Source organism: Aquarana catesbeiana, linkage group LG01, assembly GCF_042186555.1.
Source record: "Aquarana catesbeiana isolate 2022-GZ linkage group LG01, ASM4218655v1, whole genome shotgun sequence".
In the NCBI taxonomy this organism is placed as follows: Eukaryota; Metazoa; Chordata; class Amphibia; order Anura; family Ranidae; genus Aquarana; species Aquarana catesbeiana.
The window spans coordinates 793,640,111-793,654,367 of record NC_133324.1 but is presented as its reverse complement, the minus strand read 5'-3'; the positions used below and the strand labels follow the sequence as shown (position 1 = coordinate 793,654,367).

The 14,257-nt window shown below is 41.2% G+C and overlaps 1 protein-coding gene across 2 annotated transcripts in view; it reads left to right on the top strand.

Moving 5' to 3' along the window:
* Window positions 1–14,257, top strand: part of LOC141113726 (uncharacterized) — a 183,445-nt gene that overhangs the window by 28,476 nt on the left and 140,712 nt on the right. For both annotated transcript variants that reach the window (XM_073607010.1, XM_073607019.1), the window contains 5 exons: window positions 923–991; window positions 2,873–2,986; window positions 4,585–4,662; window positions 9,085–9,186; window positions 10,396–10,819. In XM_073607010.1, the coding sequence (XP_073463111.1) occupies window positions 923–991; window positions 2,873–2,986; window positions 4,585–4,662; window positions 9,085–9,186; window positions 10,396–10,819 (787 nt within the window). The remainder of the gene's footprint in view (window positions 1–922; window positions 992–2,872; window positions 2,987–4,584; window positions 4,663–9,084; window positions 9,187–10,395; window positions 10,820–14,257) is intronic.

The window sequence follows — 14,257 nt, the reverse complement described above, 5'->3', positions numbered from 1 at the left end:
ATGGGCTCATATGGTTTAGCTGCAGTTTGGCTGATCAATTCCCATTATGTCGATGTATTTAATTACTTAGCCTGCCCAAGACAGTTTCCTGTTCTGGGTCAGGCAGTGTCCAATGCATGCCTTGCCATCTGCTGTGTATTTCAACACAAAAGTGGGAGTGCTAATGTAATCTAAAAAATCTTGTAAATGCTTCAGTGAGCTCTTCACAAGACGTAGCAGTTTTTGGACCACAGACAGAAAGATTTACTTTACTCTACTAAATACAGGCCACATCTTATGCATGTGAAAAACACAAGGTACTGGTAGGAACCTTTAAGAGAATGGATTAAAGCAGGGATATGCAATTAGCGGACCTCCAGCTGTTGCAGAACTACAGGTCCCATGATGCATAGCAAGACCCTGACAGCCACAAGCATGACACCCAGAGGCAGAGGCATGATGGGACTTGTAGTTTTGCAACAGCTGGAGGTCCGCTAATTGCTTATCTCTGGATTAAAGTTTAATGAAGTATAACACATTTGATAATTAAATAGTGCTTTTTTTTTATAGCGGTCTTAGTTTATACCTCAGACCAAAAAGAAGGCAGTTGATGAGAAAAGAGGGACTGTGAGATTTGGTTCTAAAAGATGGCAGTTGCTACAAATGACGGTTGGGAGTTAATGGTTACAGGACAATAACATACATTTTAAAGTTCCATATTATCCAGCAAGAATGCTGCAGTTAAGGTTTATCCACTCCAGGTTCTGAAGTGGTCACCAATGATGTTAGCTTTTTTGGTGATGAATCTCTTCTGGATGACAGGAATGCACTTATTTCTGCACTCCTGTGACCCTGATTGATTACTGGATTATGCAACTGAGACCCTGATCTAACCTCAAAAGATGCACTTTTATTGTATTACTTGATGTCTTTTATTTTACAGGAAAAGAAAGAAGACATTGCTTTCCCTCCTATTTGCAAAACATCTCCTATTATCTCACACTCAATAAGGGTAAGTGTAGAATCTGCCTGAGCCTTACAACAGGGCATTTGTAGCTTAGTAAGCGAAGACAAATTTTTTTATGAAATTAAAAGCTATTGAGAATATGATACGAATTAAACCCCAAGTGAAAATTCAATGTAAATCTTCTGTATACATTTCATGTACATCAAAACAAAAGGTACACAAAAGTGTTATAGTTCATTTTCATTAGTAAGCAATCACAACCTGAGTAGAAGCATGTCGTATGTCAGCGCGGTGTAGAAAAGAACCCTTGCTCTCTATATAAAAGCAGTGGTCATGTTTGCAGAGGTCTGACTCCTCTTTGCCCCAAACCCACTCCTTCTACTAAAACAGTTCTATACTTTTGCAAGCAGCAAAGCTTATAGTCCCTGCTGATTGGAGAATTCTAACTATGACTCGAAGGTGGGAGGGGGGATCTCTGCAGAGAGACAATTACTACTACGTTGTGCACAGGAGAGGATGGAAGATCCTTCTTTGAAGGCATGTTAGCAAAGGCTGTGGTTGCTACATAAGAAATCACACTGTAAAACTTTGCATAACTGTTGTTTTGATGTACCTGGTATGTGTTTAGCTCATTTAAACTAAAAGTTCAATGGGGCCTTAACATGTTGTAGAAATATTTCAGAACACCTCCAGGTATAATGTGAAATCAATTAATGTACATTTTGCTTAAAGTAGAACTAAAGGCAAACCTTTTTTCATTTTGGATAGAGTAAGGAAAAGTTATAACCCCCGTCTGTTTTTTTTATTGCCTTCTGTAGTCCAGGTGGGAAGATTTCCCTTCACTTCCTGTCCCATAGCCAAAAAAGAAACTGAAAAGCAATCCCTCCAAAGTGAGGGAATCCCTAGTTGTCATCAGTGTCACCAGAACTGGTGTCCATGTTGAAAGATTTACCCTTCCTTACTGTTTTTGTAACAACCCAAATTTGGTATTTTCTTTCACTTGATAACAGTAATCATGAAAAATAGAAAGGGTGAATCTCCCTAATGGGGGCACAGACAACAATAAAAACCTGATAGGTGTTCCAAATCCTCTTCACTGTATTCAAAACTAAAAAAAAAAAAGGATTCTTTGCAGTGGGGCCTTCCTTTTATGGTCCACTGTGTATAGTGAAGTGAACTAAGAAAGAGAGGCTAGTGCAGTGATGGTGAACCTTGGCACTCCAGATGTTTTGGAACTACATTTCCCATGATGCTCAACTACACTCTAGAGTGCATGAGCATCATGGGAAATGTACTGTAATATCTCGGATTGCGAGTAACGCGGTTTACGAGCATTTCGCAATATGAGCTAATATTTTTTTAAACTCCAGACTCGGTTTGTGAGCATTGTCTCGAAAAATGAGCAGGCTTCAAGCCTCTGGGGTGTGCAGTACTGCATTTGGCCAGAGGTGTGGGGGCGACGGTGACACTCGGAGCTGCTCGGAGCCGTTCAAAGCCGCTTAGAAACACTGGGAAACACTCAGAAACACTCTGTTCCCGAGTGTTTCCAAGGCTCTCAGAGTGCATCCGAGCGGCTCAGAGTGTTTCTGAATGCCCCCCCCCCACTTCTGGTTACATGCGGTACTGCATACACTAGCAGTGCCAATGGAACGGATTATCTGAGTTTTCATTATTTCTTATGGGAAACTCACTTTGATATACGAGTGCTTTGGATTACAAGCATTCTTCTGGAACAAATTATGCTCATAATCCAAGGTACCACTATAGTTCCAAATTATCTGGGGTACCAAGGTTTGTCATCACAAACAAGGATAATGGGGAACAATATATACAGTATACAGTATATTTGTGTTTTATTAGTTCTTTTTTGCAACTATCTTGTGGGAATTTTTACATACCCATTGACTTTTATTTCTCTTTTTACAGAGAAGCAGTTGGGGCGACCAAGGAACTAAATCTATTCAGGACCTATTCTTTTCCATGCAGATTTCGGACACTCAGAGGTCACTAAACAAGAACAACGGTCTGCGAGATGTCAGCGTGAGTGCAGCACATTCCTAAAGTATAAGTATTATGGTTTATTCAATGGGTTAGGTGTTCCAAGCAAAATTAATTTTGGTTGATATACTGTACGTACAAACTAATTTGTATCTAGCGAGATTTGACATTTAGATAAGGCACATTATTCAATCCATATTTTAAAGGAAGAATAAGTATTTAGGCAAGCTGCTTCAAATTATGCTTTCCAAAGACGTCCACCCAAAGAAGAAACGTAAAGGGTGGCGTCGCTACCCTCTCATTTTGAAAATGTTTTCCAAAAGTCGAACTTCCGCTCATCTGATTCCTCCCCCCCCTCCTGTGGCACATTTGACACCTTTTGGGGGGGGGGGGGGAGGATACCTGTCTTTCACAGGTATCCTGTCCCCACTTCTGGGAGCCTGCGCCGCGGCCCTTGACGTCACCACTCGGCTCCCTCCTCCTTTCCCCGCCGCCGGGCTAATAGGAGAGAGGAGCAGTATGTGCAGCTGCTGGCTTTCAATTTTTGAAGCGGTGGGCGGACCTCCGCTTTACATACTTTGAATTACTGACTGTGTGTAGTACCAATATGAATACTTTCTCATTGTTGTCCTTAAAAACTGTTGAGGCCAGCAGAACAGCATAACAGCTAGACAACAAGCATTCTAGGAAGGAGGTCATTAGTGGCATGCAGTTCTCATATGTGACATACTTTTAAATTTCCCGTTCTTTCTTTTTTTTCTTTTTTTTTTTTTTTTTTCACAAAGCAATATCTTATGATCTATTTAAGTTATATATAGAAAAAAGAACATTAAGGCTATGGGGGTACCTCATCCTTATTCAACTTTGCATAGATAGAGAACCAACATGATGGATTATTGCGGTACCAGAGAGGGATTTTACACACAAGTTAATAAAGAGTAAATTTATTGTAACAAAATTTACACATAGAAAATACACATGATAAAAACATCCAATTAATTGTAAGGTTCAATACAATAGTTACAAAAGATATCACAGAGATGGTTATCGATGATCAATTTAAGTTGTCCTGCATTTTTAGAAGGAACGTTTCCAGCACAAATTATATGGGAAAGCGAGAATTATGACTGCGATAAAATAAATAATAATAATCTAATCTGATATTGTGTTGGGTTAATATGGTGTGGTAACATTGGTAACATTGTTGCTGGAGTAAATTACCTTTTATGTCATTAGTAAAGAAATTTGTCTTTGAAGTTTCCATACCATCTTTCCACTATTATCATTTCTAAAGCAATCTGTTTAAACGAGATTCCATACCATGCATCATCCTCCTGAATTGTCTTTAGTACTCCTGGAGAATTCAGGAGCAAAACATGACCACCATGTTCACCCCCAGTTGTAATAGATATACTAAAGGACATTACAGGAAGACTGGTCTGTAGGTTTCTGTGTTGGAACCTTACAAGTAAAGAAAGCTGTGGTGTACTACATGTACGTGTATGTAATGTATGTACTATACATTATACAAACAAATTGTGAAATTCTGAAATGTTTTAAATGTCTAGGAATTTGGTAGAATGCCTGGGAACATTGATTTTGCTTTCCTTATCTATTTACCCATTTATTTATTCTGGTAGCTGGAAGACTGCCATTGGAATATTCCTTACAAGAGAGTCAATGGAGTGACAAATACACAGATTAAGTCTCATTTAAAGGTAACTAGTGTCATTAATTTTTATCTCTAGTATATAAATGACTTGGCATACCCCTGTGTGTCTTTTGCAATGTGGCTGTGACAGGCCTGTATATTTTTATCTTTGTCCTATGCAAAATTAGGCAATTGATTGATGCCATTTGTATGGTGTACATAGTTGCTTTCCACTTTATAAATGCTTATTGTTGCCTATTTGTATTGTTCACCTGTATGCTGTATGGTTGAATGGTAAAATTGCAGTACAGTCGTGCAGAATATTCAGTTCAGAGTTGTCTATATGTACAGAATAACCTTCTGAATCCTAAAATATAAAAAATTCAATGAGATTCAGAAGACATTCTTTGGTACTGCTCTTCCTACTCAGCTGCTTTGGGAATTGGCCTATAAGAGCTATTATCATAAATATGGCCCTAGAGAAAGGAAATAGTAAGGGGCATGCTATGTTATGCTTAAAAATAAAAATGTAATTTGCTCATCATTATCATCTTCTTCATGATTACTTTTAGTCCACATACTATGGTGGTTTCAAAGGCAGTAGATTAAAAATCCAGAGTAAGCCTTATGCCCCGTACACACGATCGGACTTTCCGACAACAAAACCGTGGATTTTTGTTCGAATGATGTTGACTCCAACTTATCTTGCACACACACGGTCACACAAATGTTGGCCAACAATTACATACGTAGTGACGTACAAGACGTACGTGATATCTCCATTACGAATGATAGTTTTACAAGACCGAGCACTTCCGTCTTGTACTTGATTCCGAGCATGTGTGGACTTTTGTGCGACGGACTTGTGTACACACGATCGGAAAGTCCGACAACAAAAATTTGTTGGTGGAAATTTTGAGAACCTGCTAGCCAACATTTGTTGGCGGAAAGTCCGACAACAAATGTTCGATGGAGCATACACACGATCGGACTTTCTGCCAATGAGCTCACATCCAACATTTGTTGTCGGAAAATCCGATCGTGTGTACGGGGCATAATTATTAGTGCAGTTCAGGGAAATGTAAAGGCAGTATTAAAGCAGCTGGGATATGATACCCCCAGTATGTTTTTAGCTTGTCACAGGGGCTCCCTTCAGAAGTATTTGCCTAGAGGCTCTTAATAAAATGCCAAAACTGCATAAACTGGCTGCTTTCTATTTAAAATTTTGAGATATCTATGCATTGGAAACTAATCTTTTTATCTTGAAGAATAGGCTCAGTGGGAAAAACATATAACTACTATTATCCTTTTTATATCACGCCATCTGTGTGAAGAGGGGCATAGACGTACCAGTACATAAAAACCGAAAATGTCAGCTCATGTTACTGTCTACAAATCATTATCATTATATCTCTAAATCAGCCTTGACACTCTTGCTAGTTTACTGTTTCCTCGTTTAATTAACTGTCCATGGGGTTCCTTCGCAGGCACATCTTGCATTAACACATAAAAATTAGCAAAGGCAAATTTTAACAGGTTCAACTTGTAGATATACAAAATGGCCATCGGTTGCAATGGTGTTCCAGAAGTGTCTCTATGTAAGCTTATAGTCTCATTGTAAATTATTCTATAAGCTGTTTATGAAAAGATATGAATGCATTCTAACATTCTAATATTGTATTGACTGCACTTAAAGCAGAGGTTGCTCTTGTATTAATATGGGTACAGTTTCTATAGAGAGATCAACAGTGGTCAGCTGTTAGTCATCACCACTTTATTTGCTTGTTGTTTGCTTGCTCATTCACAATATATATTTGCTCAGTAAATATGCCTAGGGTATTATTCGCATTAATATAAGTTGCACGGTTTATGGTTCATTTTTGCTCTATCCCGTAAACATTTAATGATGCGATTAAACTATTCATCAAGATTTCCAAATATAACATTGTGCACAGTATTTTTTTTAGTTAGGGGTATATTTTATATGTTAAATATTTTGAAGTTTAGTTTTTAGGATCAGTATGTGCTTTAGCATTGTTGTGTTAGTAATAATTTACATAGTTGCCTAGTTAGTAAGGTTGAATAAAGACACCAGTCCATCCTGAGTGAGTGTCGGTGCGTGTCTACAATTGTCCCTATTCCTGTACATTGTACATTACATTATTATTTTATTTAAGTTACCCATATAGCACCGTCAATTTATGTAGGGCTCCACAAATACATCACACACTCACATCAGTCCCTACCCTCAAGGAGCCCACAATCCAAGGTCCCCAACTCACATTTTTTTTTTAACCACTTAAGGACTGGGCCCCTTTTTTAGATGTGTTGTTTACAAGTTAAAAACAGTTTGTTTTTTTTGCTAGAAAATTACTTAGAACCCCCAAACACTTTTTTTTTTTTTTAAATACACTTTTTTGGATTAAAAAATAAGACAACAGTAAAGTTAGCCCAATTTTTTTTTATATTGTGAAAGATAATGTTACGCCGAGTAAATTGATACCCAACATGTCATGCTTCAAAATTGCGCCCGCTCGCGGAATGGTGACAAACTTTTACCCTTAAAAATCTCCATAGGCGACATTTAAAAAATTCTACAGGTTGCATGTTTTGCATTACAGAGGAGGTCTAGGGCTAGAATTATTGCTCTTGCTCTACCAATCGCGCCAATACCTCAAATGTGTGGTGTGAACACCATTTTCATATGTGGGCGCTACTCACGTATGCGTTTGCTTCTGCACGCGAGCTCGGCGGGACGGGGCGTGTTTAAAATTATTTTTTTCTTATTTATTTTAACTTTTATTTATTATAAAAAAAAAAAATGTGTCACTTTTATTCCTATTAAAAGGAATGTAAACATCCCTTGTAATAGAAAAAAAGCATGACAGGACCTCTTAAATATGAGATCTGGGGTGAAAAAGACCTCAGATCTCATATTTACACTAAAATGCAATAAAAAAAAAATGGCCCTTTAAGAGTTATGGGCGGAAGTGACATTTTTGACGTCGCTTCCGCCCTGCAGTGTCATGGGGACGGGTTCCCCTCACTTGTCTCCATGCACAGCTGCCGAAAGGACCGGATTGCCTCCGCCGCTGCCGATGGCTCCGGTAAGCTGTGTGTGTGTGGGGGGGGGGCCCGTCCCGCCGCTGATAAAAGTGATCTTGCGGAGAATCTGCCGCAGAGACCACTTTTATCTTGTACCGGACCTCTGGATGAACACGGCGATGCCAGGGTTATGGCAGCTAGCCATAACCCCGGAGGCACAGGGAGAACATGCAAACTCCAGGTAGGTAGTGTCGTGGTTGGGATTCAAACCAGCGACTCTTTTTACTGCTACCCACTACACCACTGTGCCTCCCAATCAATCAACAAGAGGAAATAATAAACAATAGATTACATTAAGATTTTTTTTTTTAAATACAATTTTATAGTTAATGTATTTTATTTGTATTCTGGAAGACGGACTCCACATTCCATTACACTCCATGTTTTTAATACAAAGGATTTTTTATTAGTATTAAAATGTGAAAAAAAGAAACAACATTAATGCTGAAAAAGACATGCACCTACATATGTTGTAATATTCAGTCAAAGAAAGAGATAAGACAAGTTTTCTTCAATATAGCATACACATAATGAAGTTATTACATAGACAATTGTCAATTAATCAATTTTCTGAAGACAAATGAAATGAGAGACCTAATCGCAGACTGTTCAGATGAATAAGTGCAAAATATTATAGCAAAGCCCACACAGTATAATTTGAGTATATGTGGTGGAGAAACTATGAAAACAAAAACCAAAAGTGTTGTGTGCTATCTCAAGTATAAGGATATTTGGAACTAAAAAGTACCCATAGACATACCAGATCACAAATGTGTATATAGCACCACAGCCTGAATACCCATAAGAGCCACTGTTTAAAATCAAGTAGAAGCTGTGTCTAATGGACAGCAAGTAAAAGATTCTGTCTGCCACATACCAAAAATTTTCTGAAATATTTTCAGACAACATCTGTGTTCATAGATCCGTTTCTTAAGCTTCTCATATATGGATTGAAATTTTACCGATTCAGCAGGGACCGGCCAAATTTTGATCCATGTATGGTCACTGTGGTTGTAGAGATATTGACCTATCGATCAACTTTTGTACAACCGCCATTATAGATTTTCCCTGCTTGATCAGCACTGCCGGCTATAGTCTGATGGAAGCAAAGTCTCCCTGTTGTCAGAATACATTAGCTCAGTGAGGAGTATTCTCCCATCCTCCTTGAATGTGTGGATGGGGGAAATCCGCTCAGTTTTTTTTCCGCTTAACCCGCTGGATGGGCAAAGAGAACTGACTAATCTATGGGCTTTATACAGGATCTAGTTGTACCGCTGCAACCCCTGGAATACCTAATTTGGACATTCCTATGTCCGATAGCTTGAGACTTGCACTGTGTTTTTTTAAATGAATGATCTCTAATGTACCACCTTCTTCTTTCTAGAATAGCCTGTATCATCGGAGAGTGAAAAGAGTCGGTAACGAAGCCGGAACAGGAGATGAAAATCAATACATCCAGGAGAGCACTGAATCATTTGTCTTAAAGGTAGGTATTTATTGTTTATGTAAATCATTCAGTGTTCCACAGGGGTCTGATTCTCTAGATCAGTGGTTCTCAACCGCTATAGTGCCATGACCCCTTGATGAAATCTCCCAAGTTGTGGGGACCCCTAACAGTAAAATTATTTTCGTAGCGGGGGTTGTCAGCTTCCAAGGCAAGACAAGTAATTTGTGCCCCTAACCCACGGACATTTAGCGCTTCCTGAGTCCCTTCCACTCGTACAGTATTAAAACCCCTTATGATACATTTCTTTCTCTTTTATCTCTAGCTATCCTAATTTCTTGTCCCCCCCCATCCCTCTCTCTAGCCATCTTTCTTGTTCTTTCTCTTATTCTTTCTCTCCCTTTTCCTTTGTTCTTCCCCCTTTTCATCTCTCTTCCATGTATTCTCTATTTTTATTCCTTCTCTTACTCCTTGGTGGGGGGAATGGGATGAGTGGCAGTGCTGGCGGAGATTCTGATCAGCCAACTTAGGTGCTCTTGATCAAGGTCATCTGCTGATCTGAGAACTGTAGTGGGAACTTTTAATGGCAACTATAATCACAGGTAGTGTTACTGACTGTGTCTCTGGCTTCACTGTGTCTCCGACTTTGTGGTGTCTCTCAGCAGTGACACCTATGCCGAAATCAGGAGATAGGGTCTCCTCCAGCCCCACCCACTTCATTCCTCACCAGTCAGCAGACCTCTAGTCTCCGCCCCCCAGCCATGCTGTGAACTGAATGGGTGGCTGCGAAGAGGCTGAGTGGGCAGCCGCGGGCTCCAGGAAAAGCCCAGCTGGGCGGCCACAGGCTCCAGGGACAGCCCTTCTGGGCGGCCGCAAAAAGGCTGGGAGAGTGGCGCGGGCTTCAGGAACAGCCCAGGATTTGGTGACCCCTGGCAAATGGTCATTTGACCCCCGAGAGGGTCCCGACCCCCAGGTTGAGAACCACTGCTCTAGATACTATGAGCATTGATGAATGGTAATAGGAGCATCATGTTGTTCTTGACCCTTCCCTCAATTATTATTGTCCATAGGTTGCCAATTGAGAGAATTGACATAAAGATGCTTCACATGCCAAGGGTTATAAATACATAGTCCATACATAAAATCAATGAAGCAAAAATTTTGTATAATTATAAATGTTCAAAGCCTAGGCTATTGTGATGTAGGTGAAATGTTTCTACTAAATATTACTAATATACATTTGTTGTTCAGTCTCGAAAAGGACCCGCTATACAAGAAGACTCTTCCTTTCAGAATGCCTCCTCCAGCTTTCAAGGTGAACTGGAAAACAAAAGTCTAGAATTCAATAGAAAAGATAGCGCAGAAGGTTGGACTATTGCAACATATGACACTACAAAGCCTGAACAATCAACAAATGACACAGTACAAAAAGGGATGCAGCTGAATGGAACTTATGAAAATAACACTGCAGAATTTTTCTCTGATGAATATGACACCAGTGCACCAAATGAGTCTGGTAGAGTGGAAATATCCTTTGGAAGTCTTGACACAGATGAGGAAGAAGTACTTGAACATTTCTCTGGGACAGAGCGCAAAATTATACAGGGAATTATGAATGTACCCTATACTGCAAAGCAGAAGGTTTTCATGGTGTACATCTGTGGAGGTTACCAAGGTACCAGTATATATAACATTAGTAGTTCTGCTTAGGTTTCACATGATAAAATAAAAAGGAGGCAATTACTTTGAAGAAGGCCACAATGCTAAACACCAATATTTTTTCGTGAGTACTTTATTTTAATTTAATTTAATTGGCTACATTTTTTCACCTATCAAAACCATGAGATGAGAAATGTGTCTGTCTTGCAGAGAATACACATGTACACTCCTGTCACAAGCATACACACACTGGGCTGGTTATACATTAAATAAACAATATGCCATATCACTCAGCATCTTTCTATCTGTAGCAATAACTCTCGGCGGAGCTGCTGGTTTAAAGCGGGCTTGTTGCCTTCACTCTCCTTCCCTCTGTTTCACCGGCACCGGGTCTAGGGTTCCGTTGAGTTTACCTCCGGACGATACAAGCACCAACACTTGAGTACGTTTTCAGTGCCCCTCGTGGGGCACACTCTTTGCTCCCCTGGATAGGCCTCTCTCACTTGCCTAGCAGCCAGTGCGTAGCACGAACAAAAGTCTCTGCCACAGACTTGCTTGGGATGAACCCGTACGATCCTCTGCCACAGGATGTATTGGTTTTGTGGTGAATGTCAGTCACAGTGCTTGAACCTTTAAGCCAAACCCGGCAACACTATGCTGTAAAGTTATTTTAGGATACGTCCTCCAACCGAGTCACCAGGCCCCTCTCCAGACCAGCACTCTGCGTGATCCTTTCATGACGGGTCCCCCCTGGGATCTCCTCGGTTGTCCAGCTTCTTCACTCTGGATAGACAGCTCAGGACCATTCCTCGGCTGCTGTGGTAGGCCCCAGACAAGCTTCTGGGCCCACCCATGCGCCGCAGCGACGCGGGCCTCCGGAACGGAGGCCCACGAGGTAGCACTCTAACGCATACCTGTCGGCCAGGAGGGCCAGCAGGTGGCTGTAAAACGACCCTAAAACATGGCGTCTGTCCCATAAATACCCTCTCCCAGAATCCCACTCGGAGGACCACCTCCACCGAGTTGTCTCCGGAACAGAAGAGCATCCATACGCTTTGACACGTTGCCTTTCCAACACTAGCCAATAATAACAACGACACACACCGGCCCAGTATGGAAACACATGCAACGTCAGCCAAGCTGGAACAGAGGCAAATCTAACTTCCCCTAACAAGCAATTTACTAAATTTACCTATCAGATGGTAGATCGCAAATCTACCAGCGCTACATATCAAAAGTTGTTCCCACAAACAGCAGTATTAGGGTGACATAGACTTTACTTTGCAGACAGTGTACATTTTGTCATAAGATCAGGTTCATTACTAAAATATATATATTTGCAAAAGAGCTATAGCCATTCTTTTCACGTCAAAAAGGTGTGTTATTACAATCCATGTATTTACCCAGTGAAGCACCAGATTAACTGAAATTTTGTAACAGTACTCAAAAGTATAATTCTGGCATTTGAAACCATAAATATTTAAAACCTATTCTTCAACAATAGGAGACAGCACTGATATGTTCCTATGAAGCGGTCCTCTACCACTTTGAGGCCAATGAGGACCATCAGAGGTCAAGTAGGCTAACATTTACCCCAGGGCTGTGTCCTTGTAGTTGAGGATGTAAAACATATTTGTCAGTCACATTTATGGTGATTGAAGATTTGTATTTTCACCATCAGTTGAAGGAGGAAGGCAAGGATAGATACCTGTGGCTCCATATAGACTCCAGACTCCACTCTCTTCTTATCAGAATAAGGGTCTTCAAGCCATAACCAGCATTCTGTAATGGGGGGGTACCTTAGAGAGCGAGAGTGTGTGGCTAAATTCTTACTCCCCGATGAGTTAACATTTTTCCTAAGAGGTTTTGGATTCACACACTTTTTTCAGACCAGAGTCTTCACAAGGTTCACCCAATACCCATGTATGAAGTACATAGTGCACAAAATGCTTGGAACCAGTGTGTGTAACATGCAGAGCACAGAGGTCAGGAGTACAAAATGAAGATACTGCAAGAGTTCAGGTTGTGAAACCTCCTATCACAAGCAACCCCCCCCCTCTCCACTCTCCAATTCCTAGCACAACCCCCCCCCCAACTCCACTTCACAGCACAAATCCTCTCCCCCCCTAAAACACCCCTCCCCAATCCAAAATCTCTCACCTCCAGCACAAATCCTCTCCTCCCCCAAATCATTCCCAAGCAAAAATCCTCTCCCCCTGAATCCCTTCACCTCCAAATCCCCCCCATCACGACACTCCTCAAATCCCCCGTTTCCAGCATAAATCCCCTCCTCGCCCAAGTCTCCCCCCAGCACTAATCCCCCGCCAAAATCCCGCTCTTAGCACCCACCAGATTACCACCCAGATTCCACCACCTAGTACAAATCTCCTCCAGCTCTAAATCTTTTCCCCAATCTTCCCTAGCGCAAACCATCTTTCCTGCCAAAGCCCCCCTCTTAGCACAAGTCCTCCCCGCTCCAAATTCCACCACCTAAAACAAATGCTTTCTGCCTAAATCGCACCTTCCCAGCACAAATCCTCCCCCCCCAGCACAAATCATCTCTCCCCCTATCCACCCTGCAGAAATTACCTTTCCCCCAAATCCCCCCTCTTAGCAAAAATCATCTGCCCCCAAAATTAAACCTCCTAGCACAAATCCTCTCCTCCAAGCAGAAATTCTGTCTCCCATTACATCTCCCCCTCCCCAATCAATAATACTCTTTCTCCAAATCCCCCCTTAAAGCACAAATCTTCCTCTAGAACAAACCCAGATGTCCCAACCAGAACTGACCCCCCCCCAGCACAAACTCTTTAAAACAAATCCTCACTATACCCAAATCCCCCCCCCCCCCCGCAATTCTCCATCCTATCACTAAAACACTTATAAACTAACCACCTCTCCCTCCAGCAATTCCCCTGCTCCCCCACATAAATCTTCTCACCCTGGAAACCTCCCCCCACTCAAATTCTCTCATCCCCAGTCCCCCCTCCCAAGCGAAGATCTTTTCCTCTGAGTCAAATTCTGTCCTGGGATGTTTCCACACAATTCAAAAAGGATGATGATACACAAGAGGGTCAAATTGGGGGAATGGGGCTACATTCATATCTGTACTTATATATTCAATGTGATGCCAACTTCTACTTGTGTCTTTTTAGTAAAGAATTTTATGACTAGACACATTTTTATAGAGTTAGTTTTGATGTATTGGTAGCTTAAAGATCCCATGGTAATTCAATATTGTGCTAGCGCTAGTCCTCTTACCCCCAGCATTAATCTTGTCTATCTCTCCAGGCCAGTCTGTCCCCCAGTACAATTCTTTCTCCCTTCCTGAACATGGAGATCTCAGATATAGCAGGGAATGGGACATGTTCTTCCTTCCAGTCTCCTTCTCATTTGTGTCATGTGAAATGTCAGAGCCGTTGAAGAGCCTAAGGGAAGCTTCCCTCAGCTCTAA